The sequence below is a fragment of the Caretta caretta genome, chromosome 1, assembly GCF_965140235.1.
Source record: "Caretta caretta isolate rCarCar2 chromosome 1, rCarCar1.hap1, whole genome shotgun sequence".
In the NCBI taxonomy this organism is placed as follows: Eukaryota; Metazoa; Chordata; order Testudines; family Cheloniidae; genus Caretta; species Caretta caretta.
This window is the reverse complement of record NC_134206.1, coordinates 214314002-214331973: the sequence shown is the minus strand read 5'-3', so window position 1 is coordinate 214331973 and position 17972 is coordinate 214314002. Positions and strand designations below refer to the sequence as shown.

General features: G+C 46.1%; 1 protein-coding gene across 1 annotated transcript in view; it reads left to right on the top strand.

Moving 5' to 3' along the window:
• LOC125623041 (ephrin type-B receptor 5) overlaps positions 1-17972 on the top strand; it is a 131902-nt gene that overhangs the window by 93953 nt on the left and 19977 nt on the right. The window contains exons 5-6 of the mRNA XM_048821883.2: positions 5968-6123; positions 8712-9050. Of these exons, the coding sequence (XP_048677840.1) occupies positions 5968-6123; positions 8712-9050 (495 nt within the window). The remainder of the gene's footprint in view (positions 1-5967; positions 6124-8711; positions 9051-17972) is intronic.

Here is a 17972-nt window from a genome sequence, read left to right as displayed (position 1 = left end):
ACCCTGCTGTATATTCTCATTCACAGAGGAGCTTGTGTTTGTTTTTTTTGTCCCGTGAATATTGTACAATCTGATTCCCTCTTCCGTGCTCTCTGGGCTCCCCTCACCCACATGCAATCTTGGGGGTCTCCCTCCAATCCCGCCGTGCTCTTCCTCAATAATATCATAGTGGGCAGGAAGCGGATTGGAGGATGGAGAGAAAGTTCTGATTAAAACCATTAAATCCCATCCAGTAATCTCCCCTCCCTTCCCCGTTCCATGCTCTGTCGTCCAAACCTCCTGTGCTATTTGTGATGTTGAAAGGATGGTGGGGGAAGTGTGTGCATGTGCGCGAGAGACTTGAGCCACCCTCCCCATCCATCTGGCATCCTGGAGTGGCAGCGATTTCCCAGATGTGCTACTCTCATTCCTTTCTCCCTGTTTTCTCCACTGGCATCCCATCTAATTCACACCCCAAGTACCACTGGAGGCTTGGCACCTTGCCCACTCTCCATCCCAGCCTGTAGTGGATGCTCACGGTCTCACCTAGGCCCGTCTGTTGCATTGGACCTGGGTACCAGCCCAAGACACCCTCTTTCAAAGGGGAAGAAGCATGTGGATTTTCCCCAAGCAGATGCAGAGTTCCCCTTCCCTGGGAAAGCCTGGGGAAACATTCCCTGTTCTTGCAGCACACACACCACCCAACTCCCAGGGCAGCCGACATCCAAGCTGCATCTGAGCAAAGAGTGCTATATGTATCCTCTTGTCTGAGAATCACCACTGCTGGTGCCCAAAGCCTGGCTCTGCCTTTGTTGGTCTGTCTCTCCCTGCACTCTCTCCCCCTTGCTCTGTTTGTCTTGCTTTGTATCATTGGCTTTCTCTCTGTTCCTGTCTTCCTGTGTTTTGTTTTTTTCTCTCTCATTCCCTCCCCTGAGCCTATCTCCTTTTGTTCTGGTTCTGTCCCTTCCCTGCTCTCTGCAGACCCTCTCCCACTGGACTCACCATTCTCCAAACTTGTCACTGATACAAGTCAGTGGCGGGGTGCTCCAGCCTCCCCATCGGAACTCGTTCTGAAAGATAAGCAGGCACAAGGGGGGAAGGGAGGAGGACCCGGGAAAATGGGTCAGTGTCTCCAAGCCTGAGCAGTGCCCAGCTGAGCCGTACTGGCATTCTGACACCATGCCAAGAGCCATGAGCAGACCGAGGCCGACAGAAAGGGAATCAGTTGTGCCTTTCCTGACTGTGGCTTCTTCTCTAGTGCTGCCCTTGACTTAATGGGAAGAGGCAGCACTCTGTGCCCCCCCGAGGCACTGTGGCTCCAGCCCTCTGTGCTGGCATTGAGTACCAGGAATTGTCAAGGGCCCCACGCATGCTTTCTTCCAGGGTGTTGGGACCATGCAGCTGATCAGGCTGGTACAGGTAGGTATTTTCTATGGCTGGTTGAACTTGCACTGGAGTCAGACTAAATGCACATGTGCAGGTATGGGCGGGGCAGGGGGGCGGAATCAGACTGGGATTTCCTCCATGACTGTCCCAGGTGAGTAGTGTTCACTAACAGAAACTGCTCAGGGTCACAACGCAGGGGAAGAGAGCATGGACCCTTGGTTATTCCTCCACGGGGAAAAGAGAATTAATCTTATTCTTAGGGTAGCATGAGACATGTAAGATCTGATCAAGCTGTGAAGGGGGGAGATGTGGGATCCTGCAGTGGGCCATTGAAACAGGCAGGGCTGGGCTGTGTGTGTGGAATGGCAGCCCCTGGGCTCGCTGTGATTGCTGGAGCAGAAGGAGATGGCTTTTAAATATTCAGATGCCAGTCGAATTTGTCTTCTAGCTCTCTCAGAGTTAACCCTTGCCATCCTCTTTACAGAGAGATGGGGGAGGGGAAATGCTTGTGAAAACCCATTTAGGTGGGCAGTGATCAAACATTGTTCCCATCTGAGGGCTTCTGTGTGAAATGAGTTGGTAGTTCTCAGTCAGTGTCATAGAGAGATAGATGTCCATATCACAAATAACCATCTCCATGACCAGCTTTACTGGAGCGTGGACTCCCTCCCTTCCCTCCTGAAGGGAGACTCTCCAAGAGCAGGTGGGCAGGAGTTGTGGGCAGTGTGGGCGGGGAGGCAGGGATTGGCCTGCTGCTCCCCCTGCCCACGGTGAACCTGCTCGTTGGATACAAAGAGGCCATTTGTCTCTAGTGCTGTCAATCCAGCCCCTTTGACTAAGGTTGAAAATGAAAAATGTAAGTACCTAGAAATTTTAGGTCATGGTGATTTTTCTCCAATTATCTTTTCATTAGGAAGGTGGGGGAGGTTTGAACATCTGTGAATCACATTTAATCTCCACAAATCGGCTTTGCCTGCAGTATGATTTCATGTTGCTATTTTTCCTCTTGACTGGCAATAGGAGAGTAGGAATCCCAGAGGGATAGAAATGGAGGTATCCAGCCAGTGTGATCCCCTTCCAGCTGGCTCTGCCCCCATACCTCCTGGAAATCCCAGCATGAGCCCCTAGTTTCATGCAGGACAATGTAATGATTATTTTGTCCCACTGAATAATTAAAAAATAAGCTAGAGCCCTCTCCCGGTGGTGCTCAGGATTCCTTTCTCTGTCAGCTCCATAGCTCTTGAATTGCTGCCTCTGTCCTTGGGGCTGAAATGAATGGTTGGGTCTCTGTCCACACAGATTCTTTTTTTTTTTTTTTTTTTTGTGGCCTTCACTATTTCTGCTTCAAACCTGTTTCCCAGGTGCCTCACCCAGAGGGGACAGTGTCCCTCATCATTTCACCTCCGCTTCACTGATCAGTTCTGAAATCAGACGCTGCCTAGAGGCAAAGACCCCTCCCTTCTAGCTTCCCTCCTGCACCTGGCAGACAGAGTGGTTGTCACTGCCAAGGGGAGTTTGCCTGTGACTTGACATTTTAGTTTGCCCCTGGTTTGAGAAGAGATTGCAGGTGGGGAGGGGGCCTGCATGTGTGTAATGTATTCAGTGACCAAGGCCACGGCAGATTGCATCAGCCATCACCCTGCTCATATGTTAAGCAAGACAATACAAAAAAAGGATGTAACAAACCTGTTTCATGTGAAAATGTTCCCTTTTCCCTGGGATTTGGCTTAATAGTGAAGGGCACAAGTAACCAATATTGTCAGGATCTCTGAGTAGTGTACCCTTGAATTTATTATCTACAAAGTAGGTACAAAATCTTCAAAATGACACACAAACACACTCCCCAGAGTCTGTGTTTGCAAGGCAAGAACCTATATTGCTTGTCGATAGGACACAGCTTAGTTCAGTGGGTAGAGCACCGGCCTAGGAGTCAGGAGCTCAGACACTAATCTGCTGTGTGACATTAATCAAGTCACTTACCTTTGGTGCTTCACTTCCCACATTTGTAAAGCAGGAATGATTGTACTTAGCTCACCTTTCTAAAGCGTTTTGAGCTCCAAGGGTAAAAATTGCTAAGTTCGGTCATTGCTGGGAAGCGCTTATATTCTGTGGCCACGAGTGCTATAGTGAATCCTAGGGTAGATGATCTCGCCCCCAGGAATTCCAGGAGACCAAACAGAGCTTTCCACCTAGGCTAAAAAAGGGGCTCTTTCCATTTCACTTCACCTGCTGCTCCTCATAGCATTCCCCTTCAGCCTCTTTTAAACTCTGTTTGTTGCTGTACAAACATGGTCTGGAGAGAGGATTGCTGCTGCTTCTGGACCTTCTCTGGCCCCTTCCAAACACACCTGAGAGCAAACAGTAGTTACTGATTACACACAAATCAGGGGCCTCTTTTCCAAGTGGCAAATTGAGGTGGTTTAGTAAGAGGGTCCTTTTCCCTGGAGTGGCTGCCATATTGTGTGCCAGAATCTGTAAGCTTTCATTTAAAAAAAAAAGTCTAGCCTTTACGGTTGTGAAGATAACGTTGCAAGCATAAATCATGTGTAACCAATGCAGTGATGTCAATCAGAGCCTGCTGGCATCCTGAAGAAATGGTTCTGAGAGGTATGGACTGCCCTTTTTCATTATAAAGGGATATTAATGTCTGCAGCCTGCACACACCCACATTTAAATGCAGCCTTGTTAACTAGTGGACTGCTGCTCAAAGTGCACACAAAGGAGAGTGACAATCATAGTCTGAAGATCTGCACAATGTATTGTGAGTGGCATCTGATTTTGTATCATGAGTAAGTGGAGCTTTGGGTAGGGTTGCCAACTTTCTATTTGCACAAAACTGAACACCCCCTGCCCTGCCCCTCTTCCAAGGCCCCGCCCATGCCCTGGCCCTTCTTCTAGTGCCCCCCCTCCCCACTCCATCCCCCAACCCCTCTGTCGCTCGCTCTCCCCAACCTCACTCACTCACTCATTTTCACCTGCCTGGCTCAGGGGGCTGGGGTACAGGAGGGGTTGAGGGCTCTGTCTGGAGGTGCGGGGCTGAGGATGAGGGGTTTGGGATGCAGGAGGATGCTCTGAGCTGGGATCGAGAAGTTTGGAGGGCGATCAGGGCTAGGGCAGGGGGGTGGGGCGTGGGGGGGAAGAGGTCCAGGGGTGCAGGCTCCGGGTGGTGCTTACCTCAAGCAGCTCCTGGCCAATGGGAGCTGCAGGGCAGGGGCAGCTAGTGGAGCCTCCCTGGCTGCCCCTACGCATAGGAGCTGGAGAGGGGACATGTCAGCTGCTTCCCGGGAGCCGCGCGGCGTGGAGGCTAGCAGGGAGCCTCCAGCCCTGCTGTGCGGCGCTGCCAACTGGACAGTGAGTGGCCCGCCAGGATCCCCTTTCGACCACGTGTTCTGGTCGAAAACTGGACACCCGGTCACCCTAGCTCTGGGAGAGTATCACAATATACTCTTTTCCTAGTCTGCCTCCAGCCCATCCTTTCTGCCCATTCCTGGCCCCCATGTCTCTAACTGTGGCTGACGATGCGGCTGCTGAATCAAGAGTCTGTAACAAATACTTGCCCTTGGTGAATCCATGCTGACTGTTCCTGATCTTCCTTCCAGTGCATGTTTTACACTTTTTGATAGGTACAGCTGTGTGTATACTCTCCTCCTTCCCCCCCCCCCAACTCCCCCTCCATCTATCACATTTTATTTCTCCTGGTCCTGCTTTCCTCCCCCTTTGAGTTGTTTTGCTCATGCAACCCATCGGGGATATTCTTTATTATAGTGGAATAAGACAGCATTCTCACTCTGCTCCTAACATAAGGTACATGCGTTATGTCTGGTCCAAGCTTACCTCCTTCCTGGGAATTTACTTGATTGTGAACTTAAATAACAACAACCAAACAGAAACCTCAGACTAAGCTTTCTCCTAAGCTCAGCTGTTCATTGGATGTTCCTTTGCCTCAGAGGGAAACTCGAACCTGTTTTATTCTGAACTGGACCTAGAAAGACCCACCTGCTAGCATGAGTCAGCAGAAATAGGGCTGTAGCATCTGACATGTGGGTGACTCGCCACATGAGACCTGCATTGCCAGGTGGTATCCCAGAGCCTGCTGTCATATTAGGGAGTTGGTTTTGCTGTATTGCACTCTTCACTCAGCTTGTGTTCCTATGTGGTAGACTTCCATGCTAGTTTCAGTGTTACTCTCTTAGCCATCTCCATTGCTAATGCTCCTTGGCCAGTAATAGAAGTCAAATCTATTTAGATAATAAAACCCTTTCTCTGAACCATCCACAAATGAATCCACCTTGAATCTCTTAGTCCTTTCCAGATTGGAGATTTCAAGAGAGGGTTAAGAAATCACATTGAGATGGGAGGCCTGCTACCTCCACTTCAACTTTAATGGCAGTCTCAGTCACTAGTGGGGATGAGAAATGGCACATATCCCAGCTCAAAGGAGGCAATGCCTGTCCAGCGGTGTGGTGACTGAAACTGCACAGCCAGTCAATACAGGATTCTCCCAGCAACAGTGTGGTCTCAGCCTGAAGGAGAATGTGTTCCTTCTCGGATCTGAAGTAATTGGTTCCCCTTTCTCATCTGTCACTGTTTTCTTTCCCCTAGCCTGTCCCACTGGTTCCTTTAAAGCATATGTGGGAGATGCCCCCTGCAGACTCTGCCCCACCCACAGCCACGCTCCAGTGCCAGGCTCCAGTGAATGTGCCTGCCAAAGCCGATACTACCGCTCTGCTTCGGACACGTCTGACACCCCCTGCACTGGTAAGTGTTTGGGTAGAGTATGTGAGGGGAGGAAGAGGGATGGCCAATGATTCCGGGGAGTCTCTGAGTCATCGCCTCTAAGAGCCCCTGAGAAAGAGAGAATAATTTCTCTTCACTCTTTTCCCCTGCAGGAATCTGGGGGGCACCACTTCTAATCCACTACAGGGTATGTCTACCCACCAAATGTATTGAAGACATTTCATTAATCCCATATATTATATACAATTCTCAATATAGTAGATACAAAAACCTGCATTAAAAGAACATTTATGTTGCAAAATCAGGCTCTCAGAAATTAGGAAATGTCAGAATTCAGTTTGCCCAGGCAACCTTAATTCGGCCTCCTTGTGTGTATGCATTATGATACAGTCTTTAATTACATGATCACATAGTATTTTTCTGTAAGGACCCCTGCCTCATTAATTGCACAGGATGATAGTGCTCACTGAATGAGCAGTTACTTCATATGTTGTTTTATCCTTGTTGTACAATGAGTAGCACCAGACTACACACTACTGAAACCCTCCTTGGAAGAAAGAAATATTAATTTCCTCATGGGCTTTCTATGGTGCTTATCTCTATAGTCCAAGTGCTTCACAAACATTCATGAATTTGTCTTCATAACACCCCTGTGAGGAGAGGGAGTATTATCCCCATTTTACAGATAAGGGGCGGAGGCACAGAGAGATTAAGGTCAAAAGTGTCCATTAAATTTGGTTTCCCAATTTGAGATATCTAGGACCTGATTTTTCAGAGTACTTAGTATGATATAGCACTTTATATGTTGAAGCACAACTCCCATTGTCTTCAGTTCATAGATTCCAAGGCCAGTGGGGTCCATTGTGACCATCTAGTCTGACTTCCTGTATAACTCAGGACATAGAACTTCCCCCAAAAATAATTCCTAGAGCATGTCATTTAGAAAAACATCCAACATTGATTTTTAAATGGTCAGTGATGGAGAATCCACCATGATCTTTGGTAAATTGTTCCAATGGTTAATTACTCTTGCTGTTAAAAATTCATGCATTCTTTCCAGTATTTATGCATTCTATTCCTTCCTTTGCATTCTGAATTTGTCTAGCTTCAACTTCCAGCTATTGGATGTGTTATACCTTTCTCTGCTAGACTGAACATCTCATTATTAAATATTTGTTCCCCATATGGGTACTTATAGCCTGAAATCAAGTCACCCCTTAACCTTCTCTGTGTTAATCTAAATAGATTGAGCTCCTTGAGTCTATCACTATAATAAATGTTTTCTAATCCTTTAATTGTTCTCGTGGCTTTTCTTTGAACCCTCTCCAATTTATCAACATCCTTCGTGAATTGTGGACACCAGAACTGGACTCAGTATTCCAGTAGTGGTCACACAAGTGCCAAATACAGAGGTAATATAACCTCTCTGCTCCTACTTGAGATTGGCCTGTTTATGCATGCCAAGTTTGCATTAGCCCTCTTGGCAACAGCATTACACTGAGAGCTCGTGTTCAGCTGATTATCCACCATGACCCCCAAATCTCAGAATTACTACTTCCCAGGAGAGAGTCCCCCATCCTGTAAGTATAACCTATTTTCTTTGTACTTAGGGCAGCTGTGAGCGCTCAGCACTTCTCCAAATCAGATCCCTGGGTCTCAAGTTGGGCACCCAAAAAATTAGGAACACACAATTAGTGACCACCTGTGAAAAATTTGGCTTAAGTGACTTGCCCAGCATCACACAGGAACTCTGTGGCAGAGGCAGGGTTAGAATTCAGTTTTCCAGGGAAGCATTCACCTGTTTTAAACATGAGATGATCCTTTCTCTTCTGCAGTCCCTTGCATCATTCATTGCACACCTTTCAGCTTTTGCAACAAATGAGGCAACAGTCCTACAGACAACAGATTCCTTCAATTCACCACCCGGATTCATATCCAGTGGATGTCCATCCTGTGCACTGAATGAGATAGGGGTCCTTTGGAAAAAATAGTATATGAACATTGGCCAGTTTATGAAGGCCTACACTCATCTTGCAGGCATTTCTCTGTTTGTCTGTTCATCTGTAAAGTGATAACTTGTTAATGCCAAGTAGGAGCAATTTCAAAATTTCAGGGAATGTTCTAGGCATCAGTGTCCAGAACCCTATTGATATTTGGGGAAAACAGAAAAACAAAAGGGGACACATGGAGCCCTTGCAGCACTTTGCTATAGCATGCTTAATGCAGACAGAATGTTCAGAGAATTTAGCTACCAGACTGTAACAAGTCTCTACTGAACATGTGCGTACTGAGATTTTAAAAAGGCTCATAATTTGGATGGCTTTTTATGAGAACAACACAAGGCTCATCCCTGACAAAAAGCCACCACCTTGCTAAATTTCAAGTCCTTGCTCCAAAGCATGGGGGTGCTAGAGCTCTTATAAGAAAAGAAAATTTGAATAGGGACAAAACAATGTATTTGTCCCTAGCCTCCTTCTAGGAAACAGCTGAAACATTTTTTGCAGAGGAATGAGAAATAAGGAACTTGTCCTCTTTTTCTCTTTCCTTTTCTTTCTTTCTCTCTGTCATTCTTTTGTAGGTTTTTAATATCTCATTTTCCTCTCTTGTAGGCACTCCCTCCGCCCCCCGGGATGTTAGCTACGAGATCATTGGCTCCAATGTGCTCCTGACCTGGCGCTTACCCAAGGACCTGGGTGGCCGCAAGGATGTCTTCTTTAATATCATCTGCAAGGTGTGCCCGACGGGGTCTCCAGGGCCCTGCGTGCGCTGTGGGGACAGCATTCAGTTTGAGCCACGCCAGGTGGGGCTAACAGAGAGTCGTGTGCAGGTCTCCAACCTGCTGGCCCGTGTGCAGTACACATTCGAGATCCAGGCCGTCAACCTGGTGACCGAGCTGAGCCCAGAGGCACCCCAATATGCAGCCATCAACGTCAGCACCAGTCAGTCAGGTGAGGAGGCCTGTTCATCTGACTCTCATCCCTCCTACTGCTTTCTCTCATTCCTTCCTTTACATTCCGTGCCTTGTAGCAGGCATGGCTTTGACTTGTTTGGCTGTGTGCTGTACTTCATCTTGACCTGCCACTTCTGAATGGTTCTCTGCTGCTCCCTTTTTTCCCTTCCCCTCTTGGTGGAGAAGCTGAGTTTAGCTGCCAGTGTGAATGGGCAAGAAGAAACAAGGAAGTGTCAGAGGCAGGAGGTGGCCCAGAGGGAACAGCAGTGAGCGAAGTATCTCCACTGGTCAGAGGAGCAGCTGTTTCATTGTGTGATGCAGGAGCCACTGTCATCGTTTGTCAGGGGCCCTGCGAGTTTTAAGCTGCTGCAGAAGATTTAGCATTTCTTCGCCTTTTCATCATCCCCTCTATCTCCTGCTCTTCTTCGTTTTCCCTTCGACCCCCCCTTCCTCTCTCTAGTTCATCTTTCTTCCCTTAAGTCACTCTTCAGTTTCCTTCTTTACCTTTGCCCTCTTTCAAAAAAGAGTGAATCTCCTGTTTGTCTTTACTTCTCCTCCTGCATCTCTTCAGCTCCTCTCCTGTCCCCTTCCCTCTCTCTGGATTCCATTTCAGTTCATATTTCATGACTCCTTAACAAACATCACTGGGAATTCACCAACTGTGCCCGTCTGTGTCTTAGTGTCTGTCTCGAAAGAGAAAAAGATGACAGCTGGGCACAGCATGATAAAATATAGTATATATGAATGGCTGTATCCACCACTGAAGTGCATCTACCTCTAGGATGCACAACTGTTCAGGTCAGTAGACAAAAAAGAAAAACACATCAATGCCAACTGCTGTGGGAATGCCAGGGTGAAAGAATGCAATGACCCAAGCTGAAATTTAGTCAAGACTCAGAAAAAGAGGTTAACACCCCATTTTACAAAAACTGTCATGGATTCTTCTACTGGCCAAAGTTTCCTTTTTTCTAACCTTCAGTGCCATGGTGCTAAAGAATGATCCTGGGATGTTATTTCCCTGTGGATGGGAAATGGTATTTGCCCAGATATTACACTGATGACTGCCATCTAAATGTCTGTTATAATAATAATGAAAGGGGTGTGATCCTGGAAGCATCATGACTAGAACTAATTGCCCAAGTCCTGCTGAGACTTGGATCCAAAGAATGTCATATTGCAATGTGGATGCAGTCAAGCCTTAGACATGAGTGAGAAGGTCTGTGTAGTGCAGTATGGACATATTAGTATGGCTGTGAACCCAGCTCCAGCAGTTGAAAACCCAGGTTTACATTGTAATTCAGACTCTCAAGCATGGGCTTGGGAAACACCAAGTTCACAAACTGGGTCCCACCGACTCAGGTTTACAATGCAGTTTAGAAGTACCCTGAGAGACCAGTTGGTTGTCTGGGCAGCCCTGGAGGTGGTGAGTGAAGGGTTGCAAAGCCTATCAGAGTGATGGACAGAATAGAGGAAGCTAGTATATGGAGGGGAGATGGCAATAAAATCAGGAGAATCCTGGATTGTTGCAGAAGGGCTGTACTTGGCTGAGAGTGGAGGGACTCTGAAACCTGACTTACAAAGGTAGCCTGAGAGAACTGAATGCACATATTTGGCTCTGCTAAGTGACAGCTAGAATTGGGTGGGGACATGGCAACTCTCTACAAGGGTGTACATAGCTAGAGAGAGAGGAATTGTTCTCGGGTGGGCTCGGGGTGGGGTATAATCAGGAGTAATGGGATGAAATGGAGCAAAAGGGGGAACAATTTAAATTGAATATCAGGAGCTGTTTGCTACCATTGAGCTCTATTAAACTCCTAATTAGACTCTACTAATTAGACTCCCCAGAGAAGTGGTGGAAGCCCTATTGCCTAAATCATGTAAAATTAGGCCTGGACAAAGCCCAAGAGAACATACTATAGGGAACTATTCTGCCCTGGCTGGGGACCAGACGTGAACTGTGCTAATAGGTCTATTCCTGCTTTAATGTATGGGTTCTGCAGAGCGTCTTGCTGTGAGGACAGGGAGAGGTGGATAATGCTCCCCGCGAGCAGAGAGGAGGCTGCAGGTGAGCTGTGGCTGGATCATGAACATGTGGCCGGGTCACTTATATGACTTGGGGGGATTCCAGGTTTTTGAAAGGAAAAAATCTAGGGCACAAATTGCTTTCTGAGGTGCTGGAGGGTGTTAGGCATCTGGTGGGGGATTTTCTGCCCCATCGCTCCCGTTACCAGGGAAGCAGCGATTAGCAGCGGTTATGTGGGATACCTGGCCCCTCAAAGAGTGGCGCCACAAGTGGCTGCTTGGGTATTTTGTGGGCTTGGGACACAGACACAGGGAGAGATGACTCCTGTGGGAAGGATGGTTCCAGGTGGTATCTCTGAACTCTGCTGGGGGGGGGGCAGGTGGTACATTAACCTCCCAAACGATTTCCCCTGCCCTCCACCATTTCCCATCCCTGCCTCATTTGTGTGAGTCAGCGGTGGTGGAATCTAGTGTAACCTCTTCCTTCTGGCTCTGCCTTTGAATCACCAAGTCTCCTCTTTTCCTTTGCTGATGCCTGACTTGTTTGTCCTGTTCTGCAGCCCCCCTTTTCCTCTTGGCTTGTGGGGGCTGGTCTCTCATGCTCCAGAATGGTCTCAGGGGAGCAGCTGTCCTGACAGGCTCCTCTCCAGAGCTGCAGTGTGCACTGGATGTTTATTGTGGTTGGGTCCTTTTTTACCTCTACTCTTCCCCAAGATCATTAGCAATGAGCTTGAGATGAGCTGCCCTCAATTCATAGTGACAGCTCACGCTAACGAGGCCTCTGTTCCTCTGTCACGTGGCCTGTCTCACTCCTGACCCCTCCCTTCAGCCCCCTTGGCAGCTTTTCACTTTAGCTTAGATTTTCTTTTTTTATTGTTACACACACAGATGGACTCTCAGCTCTTCCACTCCAAGAGAGACAGGGAAGCGGGTTGGATGGAATGGATGAGAGGACATGGAGAGATGAGGAGCGAGAAGTTGGGGGACAGAATTTCTGAATGAAAGGGTGTAACACTCATCTCCTCTCCACTGAATTAAGGGTAGCCGGACAAAGAATCTTCAGCCCCAGCAGCCTTTATATCTCCCCTTTGGCCCTGCACTAACCACAGGTTCTCTCACTCCCCTCTATGGCTGGGTGCATATATTCTTCGCATCCACTCTTCCCTCTTCCCCATGCCCAAGAAAACCTGAGGACAATATTCTGTTCTTGGAACAATTTCTCTCCTTTACTCTCCTCCATTTAGCCGTATTTCCCATTCCCTTGTTCTCTGTTTCCAAGATGACTGCCGCTTTAAGAGTTTGGCTACACCTAGTGGCTCACTGTCTCCTGCTCCACAGTTAGAGATGGGATCCGATGATCGCTACATCAGTCATTTCCATGGCATCCAATGATGATGTCCCATCTCTGGAAGGGGTTTCATTTAAGGTAGGGCACAAGGGACTGACACAGGAAAACTCTTCACGCTTACATCCTTGCAGTACAATTTGACTTGATCTTTTCCAGCAAGCTGCTATCCCAAAACAGTTTGGAGAGTAAAATGGCATGCTTGCTGGGATAACTAGGAGAGGGAGGAAAATATTCAAAGATAAGGCAAGATAGAAAAGTCATGTTCAGCTGAGGTTTGAGGTTTTAAGATGGATAGATAAAGAGGTGGAGGCCATTCCAGAAAACAGAAGCTGCAGAGGAGAAGGATCTTCTATGAATAGTGGTGCGGTTGTGCAGTGGGAAAGATGGGAGGCTGCCACATGGCAAGCAAAAAACCTGTGGAACCTACTGCCACAATATGTTATTGAGGCCAAGAGCTTCATAGGATTTAAAAAAGGATTATTTATTTATATAGATTATACCATTTGAAGTTACAATATCTATCCTTATGCTTCAGGGCATAACTATCTCCATGTGAAAGTGGTCAGAAAGAAACTTCCCTATGGTTATTCCAAAATTGTCCATTAGGGGGTTTCCTGCCCCTTCCTCTGAAGCCTCTGCTACTGGTCATTGTCAGAGACAGGATTCTGGACTAGATGGACCACTGCGCTGATCTAGACTGGCATTTCCTGTGTTGCTAGAAAGTGGGGAAAGGGATAAAGAGATTGGCTGGAGCAAGTCCATGGAGTGTTTTAAAAGCAAGGAGAGTGTTTTGGGGTATTTTTAAACTGAATCCTGAAACAAAAGAGAGCTAATGAAGCAGTCTGAAGACGGAGGTGATGTGGTCAGGCTTCCTCGTAGCTGTGAGAAAATAGGCAGCAGCATTCTGCCCATGCTGGAGTCAGAGCAATGGGACTTGGGGATGCCAGCCAGAGACAAGGGAGCTGCAGTAATCATAGCAAGAGAATCTGAAGGGCTGGGTGAGGGTTTCAGCAGAGGCTGAGCGGAGGCAGTGACATTCAAGGGCAATGCTGCAGGGGGTCATTCAGCAGATTTTCAGGCTGATGGGCTGTATGAGGAGGAGGAGAAGACTTTAGAGTAAAGAATGATGCCAAAGTTACTGACTGTGAAATCAAATGGAAGTTCTGGGTTTAGCCGGGAAATGTACTAGAGGATGTTCTTCTTGCCCAGGAGAAGCACATCTGACTTAGCTGGTAGAAGGTGAGACAAAAACTACAAATTTTCTTAGTCAAAACAGAAAGGGAACATGGAGACAGAGAGTGTATTACAGGCTGTCAGAAGACTACATTTACAGATTAGTATAATCAGCATATAGCTGACAGATGAAGTGCAGTTCTGCTATGAAAATTGACTGGACACATGAATCGCAGGGCTCCATATTCATTGTCTCTCATTGATTGCAGATCAAAAGAGCTCATTTTGGAAGTAAATTTTGTTTCCTAATTGTTAACTCTGAAAGCTCAGCCTGGGCTCAAGCTGGGTTGTTTTCTTCTCACACATCATCACCAGTAATAAAGATTCTGCAAGGCAAATTTTTCCCTCAGTGAGAGTTGTCTCAGCTTAGGGTACATCTACACTACAGCACGAACAGCACAGCTACAGTGCTACTGCAGCACTGTAGTGTACGCTTCCTACATCAACAGAAGGCATTTTTCTGTTGGTGTAGTAACAAGCTACTGCCTTGAGAGGCGGTAGCTAGGCCAATAGAAGATTTCTCCCTTAGACTTAACTGTGTCTACCATGGGGATTAGCTCAACCTCACTACATTGCACAGGTGCAAAATTTTTCACAGCCCTGAGAATATTGCTAGATAGACCTAAATTTTTGGTATAGACCAGGTCTCAGTTGTCTTCAGAGGGTTTAAAGAGGTATAACTGACTGGAACTTAGTAAAAGATTCTGTGGATGACGCACAAGATGGAATATGCTCCAGTTCCCTCTCTCTGAGCTGTGTTGTCTCTGCAGACTGAACAGAAAAAGAATGTGCCATATTTCACATTTCAGATTACAGCGCACTTTGGATAAGGGCAAAGATACACTACTCAGGAGGGTAGAAGTAGATGGAAAATAGCAGAGAATGGAACCTAGTGGTACCCAAGGAAAAGTTTCTGCACAAAAGTGGAATGACAGCTAGGGACAAAAAGGGGTGTTATTTGATAGGCAGACACAGAACAGTAGAGTAGTAATAATAAATAAATATTTTGCCTTTCTAAATTGCTGTCCATCCAAAGAACTTAAAGTGCAACATCCTGACAGGATCTGAGACCCCTGAATAGCTAGGGAAGTGACTCAGGGAGATGGACAGAACAATGTTGAAGCCTGCAGTGAAGGCCTGCAGGCCAACAAACAGAGGAACTGGTTAAGTGCACAGAGGAAAGTCATTTCTGTGCTGTGTCCAGGCTGAAATCTGTTCAGGATAAGGATGTGTGAAAGGTACTTGGAGAAAAAACAGGTTCCTCATGCATTTTGCTGGGAGAGGGAAATTTAGTGATGGGATTGCTGGGAATGTAAGTCAAGGACAAAAGAGAGTTTGACAGTGATAGATTTGTGGAAAGTACTAGAGGAAAAAGACTTGTCGACAATGGCAATAATATAAGGAATTCATTTGGGGAGATAGGACCAAAATATAGAAGAGGGAAGAGAGTCAAGAAAGAAGTGGTTTTCTCAAGGCACTTGGTGCTGCTGGAAGCTGCTGTGGAGAGAAGAAGGAGAGCATCAATGTAGAGGCCTGCACAGGGTGCATAGTCCCTATAACTGAAGGAGTCAGAGATGGAGAGGACTTCAAAGGAAAGAAGTTCAAAGGTGGCTTCAACATGCATGTCATATCTCCAGTGACATTATATCAGAGGAGAAGAAACTGCTGAGTGTGGGAAAGTCATAGATCTGGGAGGGGAGGGAGTTATCAGATGTGATAGACCACAGAGAATTTGAGAGGGCTGAAGAAAGAGAAGAGTTTGAAGGAGAGAATGAATTTGAATCCACCTGAGTTTTGGTGTGACAGCAATAACAGCTCCTCATTGGAGGGCTGAGTCTGACCGAAGAGGGAAGTGAGAGGGGTGGACTGGGTGGGAGTGGGAGGAGCAGAAAGAAGTCCAGGAAGGTGTCCTAGTTCTACATGTTCATAGCCTTGTCTGGTTCTTTCATTTTCATGAAATTCAAAACTTAACTTATAGGCAAATCATCAATACATGCTAGATTTACCGCTCACCTGTGAGAGAGTTTAGTATCCTGAGAACCTAACAAATAGTTAACATTACTAACCAATTAAACAGCATCTTAATTGATTTAATAATGTCTGTTCATCTCATCACTTACCAATTTATGTGAATACTTTGACCTTCATGTCATTTCCCAGTCACAACAAGAGAAACTCTAATGGTAACTAGATTTATTAACTGCCAATAAATGTGATTACTAGTACAGAATATTTCAGCTCAGTGTATCAATTTTCAACATCTGTGTTACTCAGAATGCAGTTTTCCTAACACTACCATACTCAGTTTCAGTAAATCTTATCTGTGGGTCTTGGGAAACTACATTCATGGGTGGACGGTAAACAGACGAAAGCCAACATTTTCAAAAGTGTTAGGTTTTAGACACCTCCATTTTTGGTTGCCCAATTTGAGGCACTTTGGGCTTGGCCTTCTGGCATGCTAACCACTGACAACTCTGAGAACCGAGAGGGGTCAGCAAAAAAATCTAAAAATCAGGGCTAAGTTGGCAAAAGTTGGGCACACAAAATCAGAGGCATCTCTTGGAAAATGTGGCTATTTTACTCTTAATTTATGTGAGTCCTTATGCTTGTTATAAGGGAATCCCCTTTTTTGTGGATTGGTGTTAACAAAATACTGATGAACAGCAAAGGAATTACTTACCAATCAAATCCATAGAGCTAGTCCACAATCTTCAAAAGTGACTAGAAAACTTGGATGCCTCAATTTTTGTGTGCCCACCTTGAGACACTTTCAAAGGTCCTGATTTTCCAGAGGATGGATGTGCAGCGCTTCCTGAAAATCAGGACACCATTTAAGGTGTCTCAAGTTGGGGACCAAAAAGTCAAAGTACCCAGAGTCACTAATAGAACTGGAAAATCTTGGCCTCTCTCCTATGGCAGCTCTTTTTCAGGCCCAACAAACTTCCCTGGGGAATTGATTTATGTCTAGAGCAATTATTAATTATAGTTCATATTATTAATTGTCTCCACCAAATTAGAATACTGGCTCCAAATACAGATACTAATGTAAGGATAAAGAGGTGCTATCCCTAAATGATGCTGTTTGCATGTTGATCTGGCCCCCACAAACACATCTCAGTGTCTTGGCTGTTCCAGCTGTTGTGCGCTGTTTCTTCAGGAAAACACTGTTGTTCATCCTTTGCAGATGGCCTATCAGGAAGAGCTTGTTAATTGAAGAGTCTTCTTTGCTTCTTGGAGATTTTTTATTGATGTTAGTTGAAGTTCATTGTACATAGGCACGAGTCTTTGTTGCTTTCGTCTTTCCTGGTTGCTATGAAAACTCTAGGCCAGGCCTCTTTTGGGTAGAGTTATTTGAGTAATGTGTCAGGTTAGTGGTTCCACACTTTCTTGGAGTGTCTCATGTGCAAAATAAAGTGGACAAGATTTTGACCATGACTAACTGCCTTTCTATTGTGGTGGAGGTGTCTTTATCAAGCTTGTTGGTGGGCAACATTGGCACACAAACAATACTGGTAATTGAGAAATCTCTTTTCTTAAAACTTTTTTTCATATCTTCAGTTTAACTTGGTAAAACTTAATGCTGCATGAGATCCCATCAGTGTCAGTAGTTCATTTATATGAATGCCTTGAAAGTCCATTTACAAATGACCTCCCCCGCACCCCGTACTTCTTGTGTATCTCCCACCAAAAGTCCACTCTCTTTTTATGCCCCTGCAGCCCTGCTTCCTCACATACCATTCCCAAGCCACAAGCATAAGGCCCATGTGTGCAGTGAGGTGTGGTGAGGTAGAGGGACTCCGACAAGGGTCATAAAGTCTGTAGGGATGGTGTGACTCCTGACTAGTCTCATGAGTATCACCTGGAAAGTCACGTGTTGATCCAGGTGGAGTGTATTACAGTGCACTTCCTAAGGTCTGTAGGTTCTCTTCCTAAGGCTCTTGGGAGCATTAGTGATTCTCCACTGCTGCAGACCTCAGGGAGTCAGGAGCAAAGGAGGAAGCACCATCTTTGTCCCCAGCTTCTTTCATTCCCCAATTTCTTGCTTTAACTATCTTTAAAACTAAGGACATTCTCATCCACAAAAAACATAGCAAAAACAAGGTAAGGTTGGAGGCACATGTCAGTGGTTTGAGTGGGTATTACTGTTCAGGAATAGGAGAGTTAAAAATAAAACAAAACAAAAATCCGTCCATTATAGGAAAGCCAGGGAATGTTGTTTTTCTCAGACAAGGCATCCAAGCTACCTTAACTCTGATCCATTGTGATGCCATAAAAACATTAAAAAAAACTTATTATCTTCTCCATCCATAACAAAGA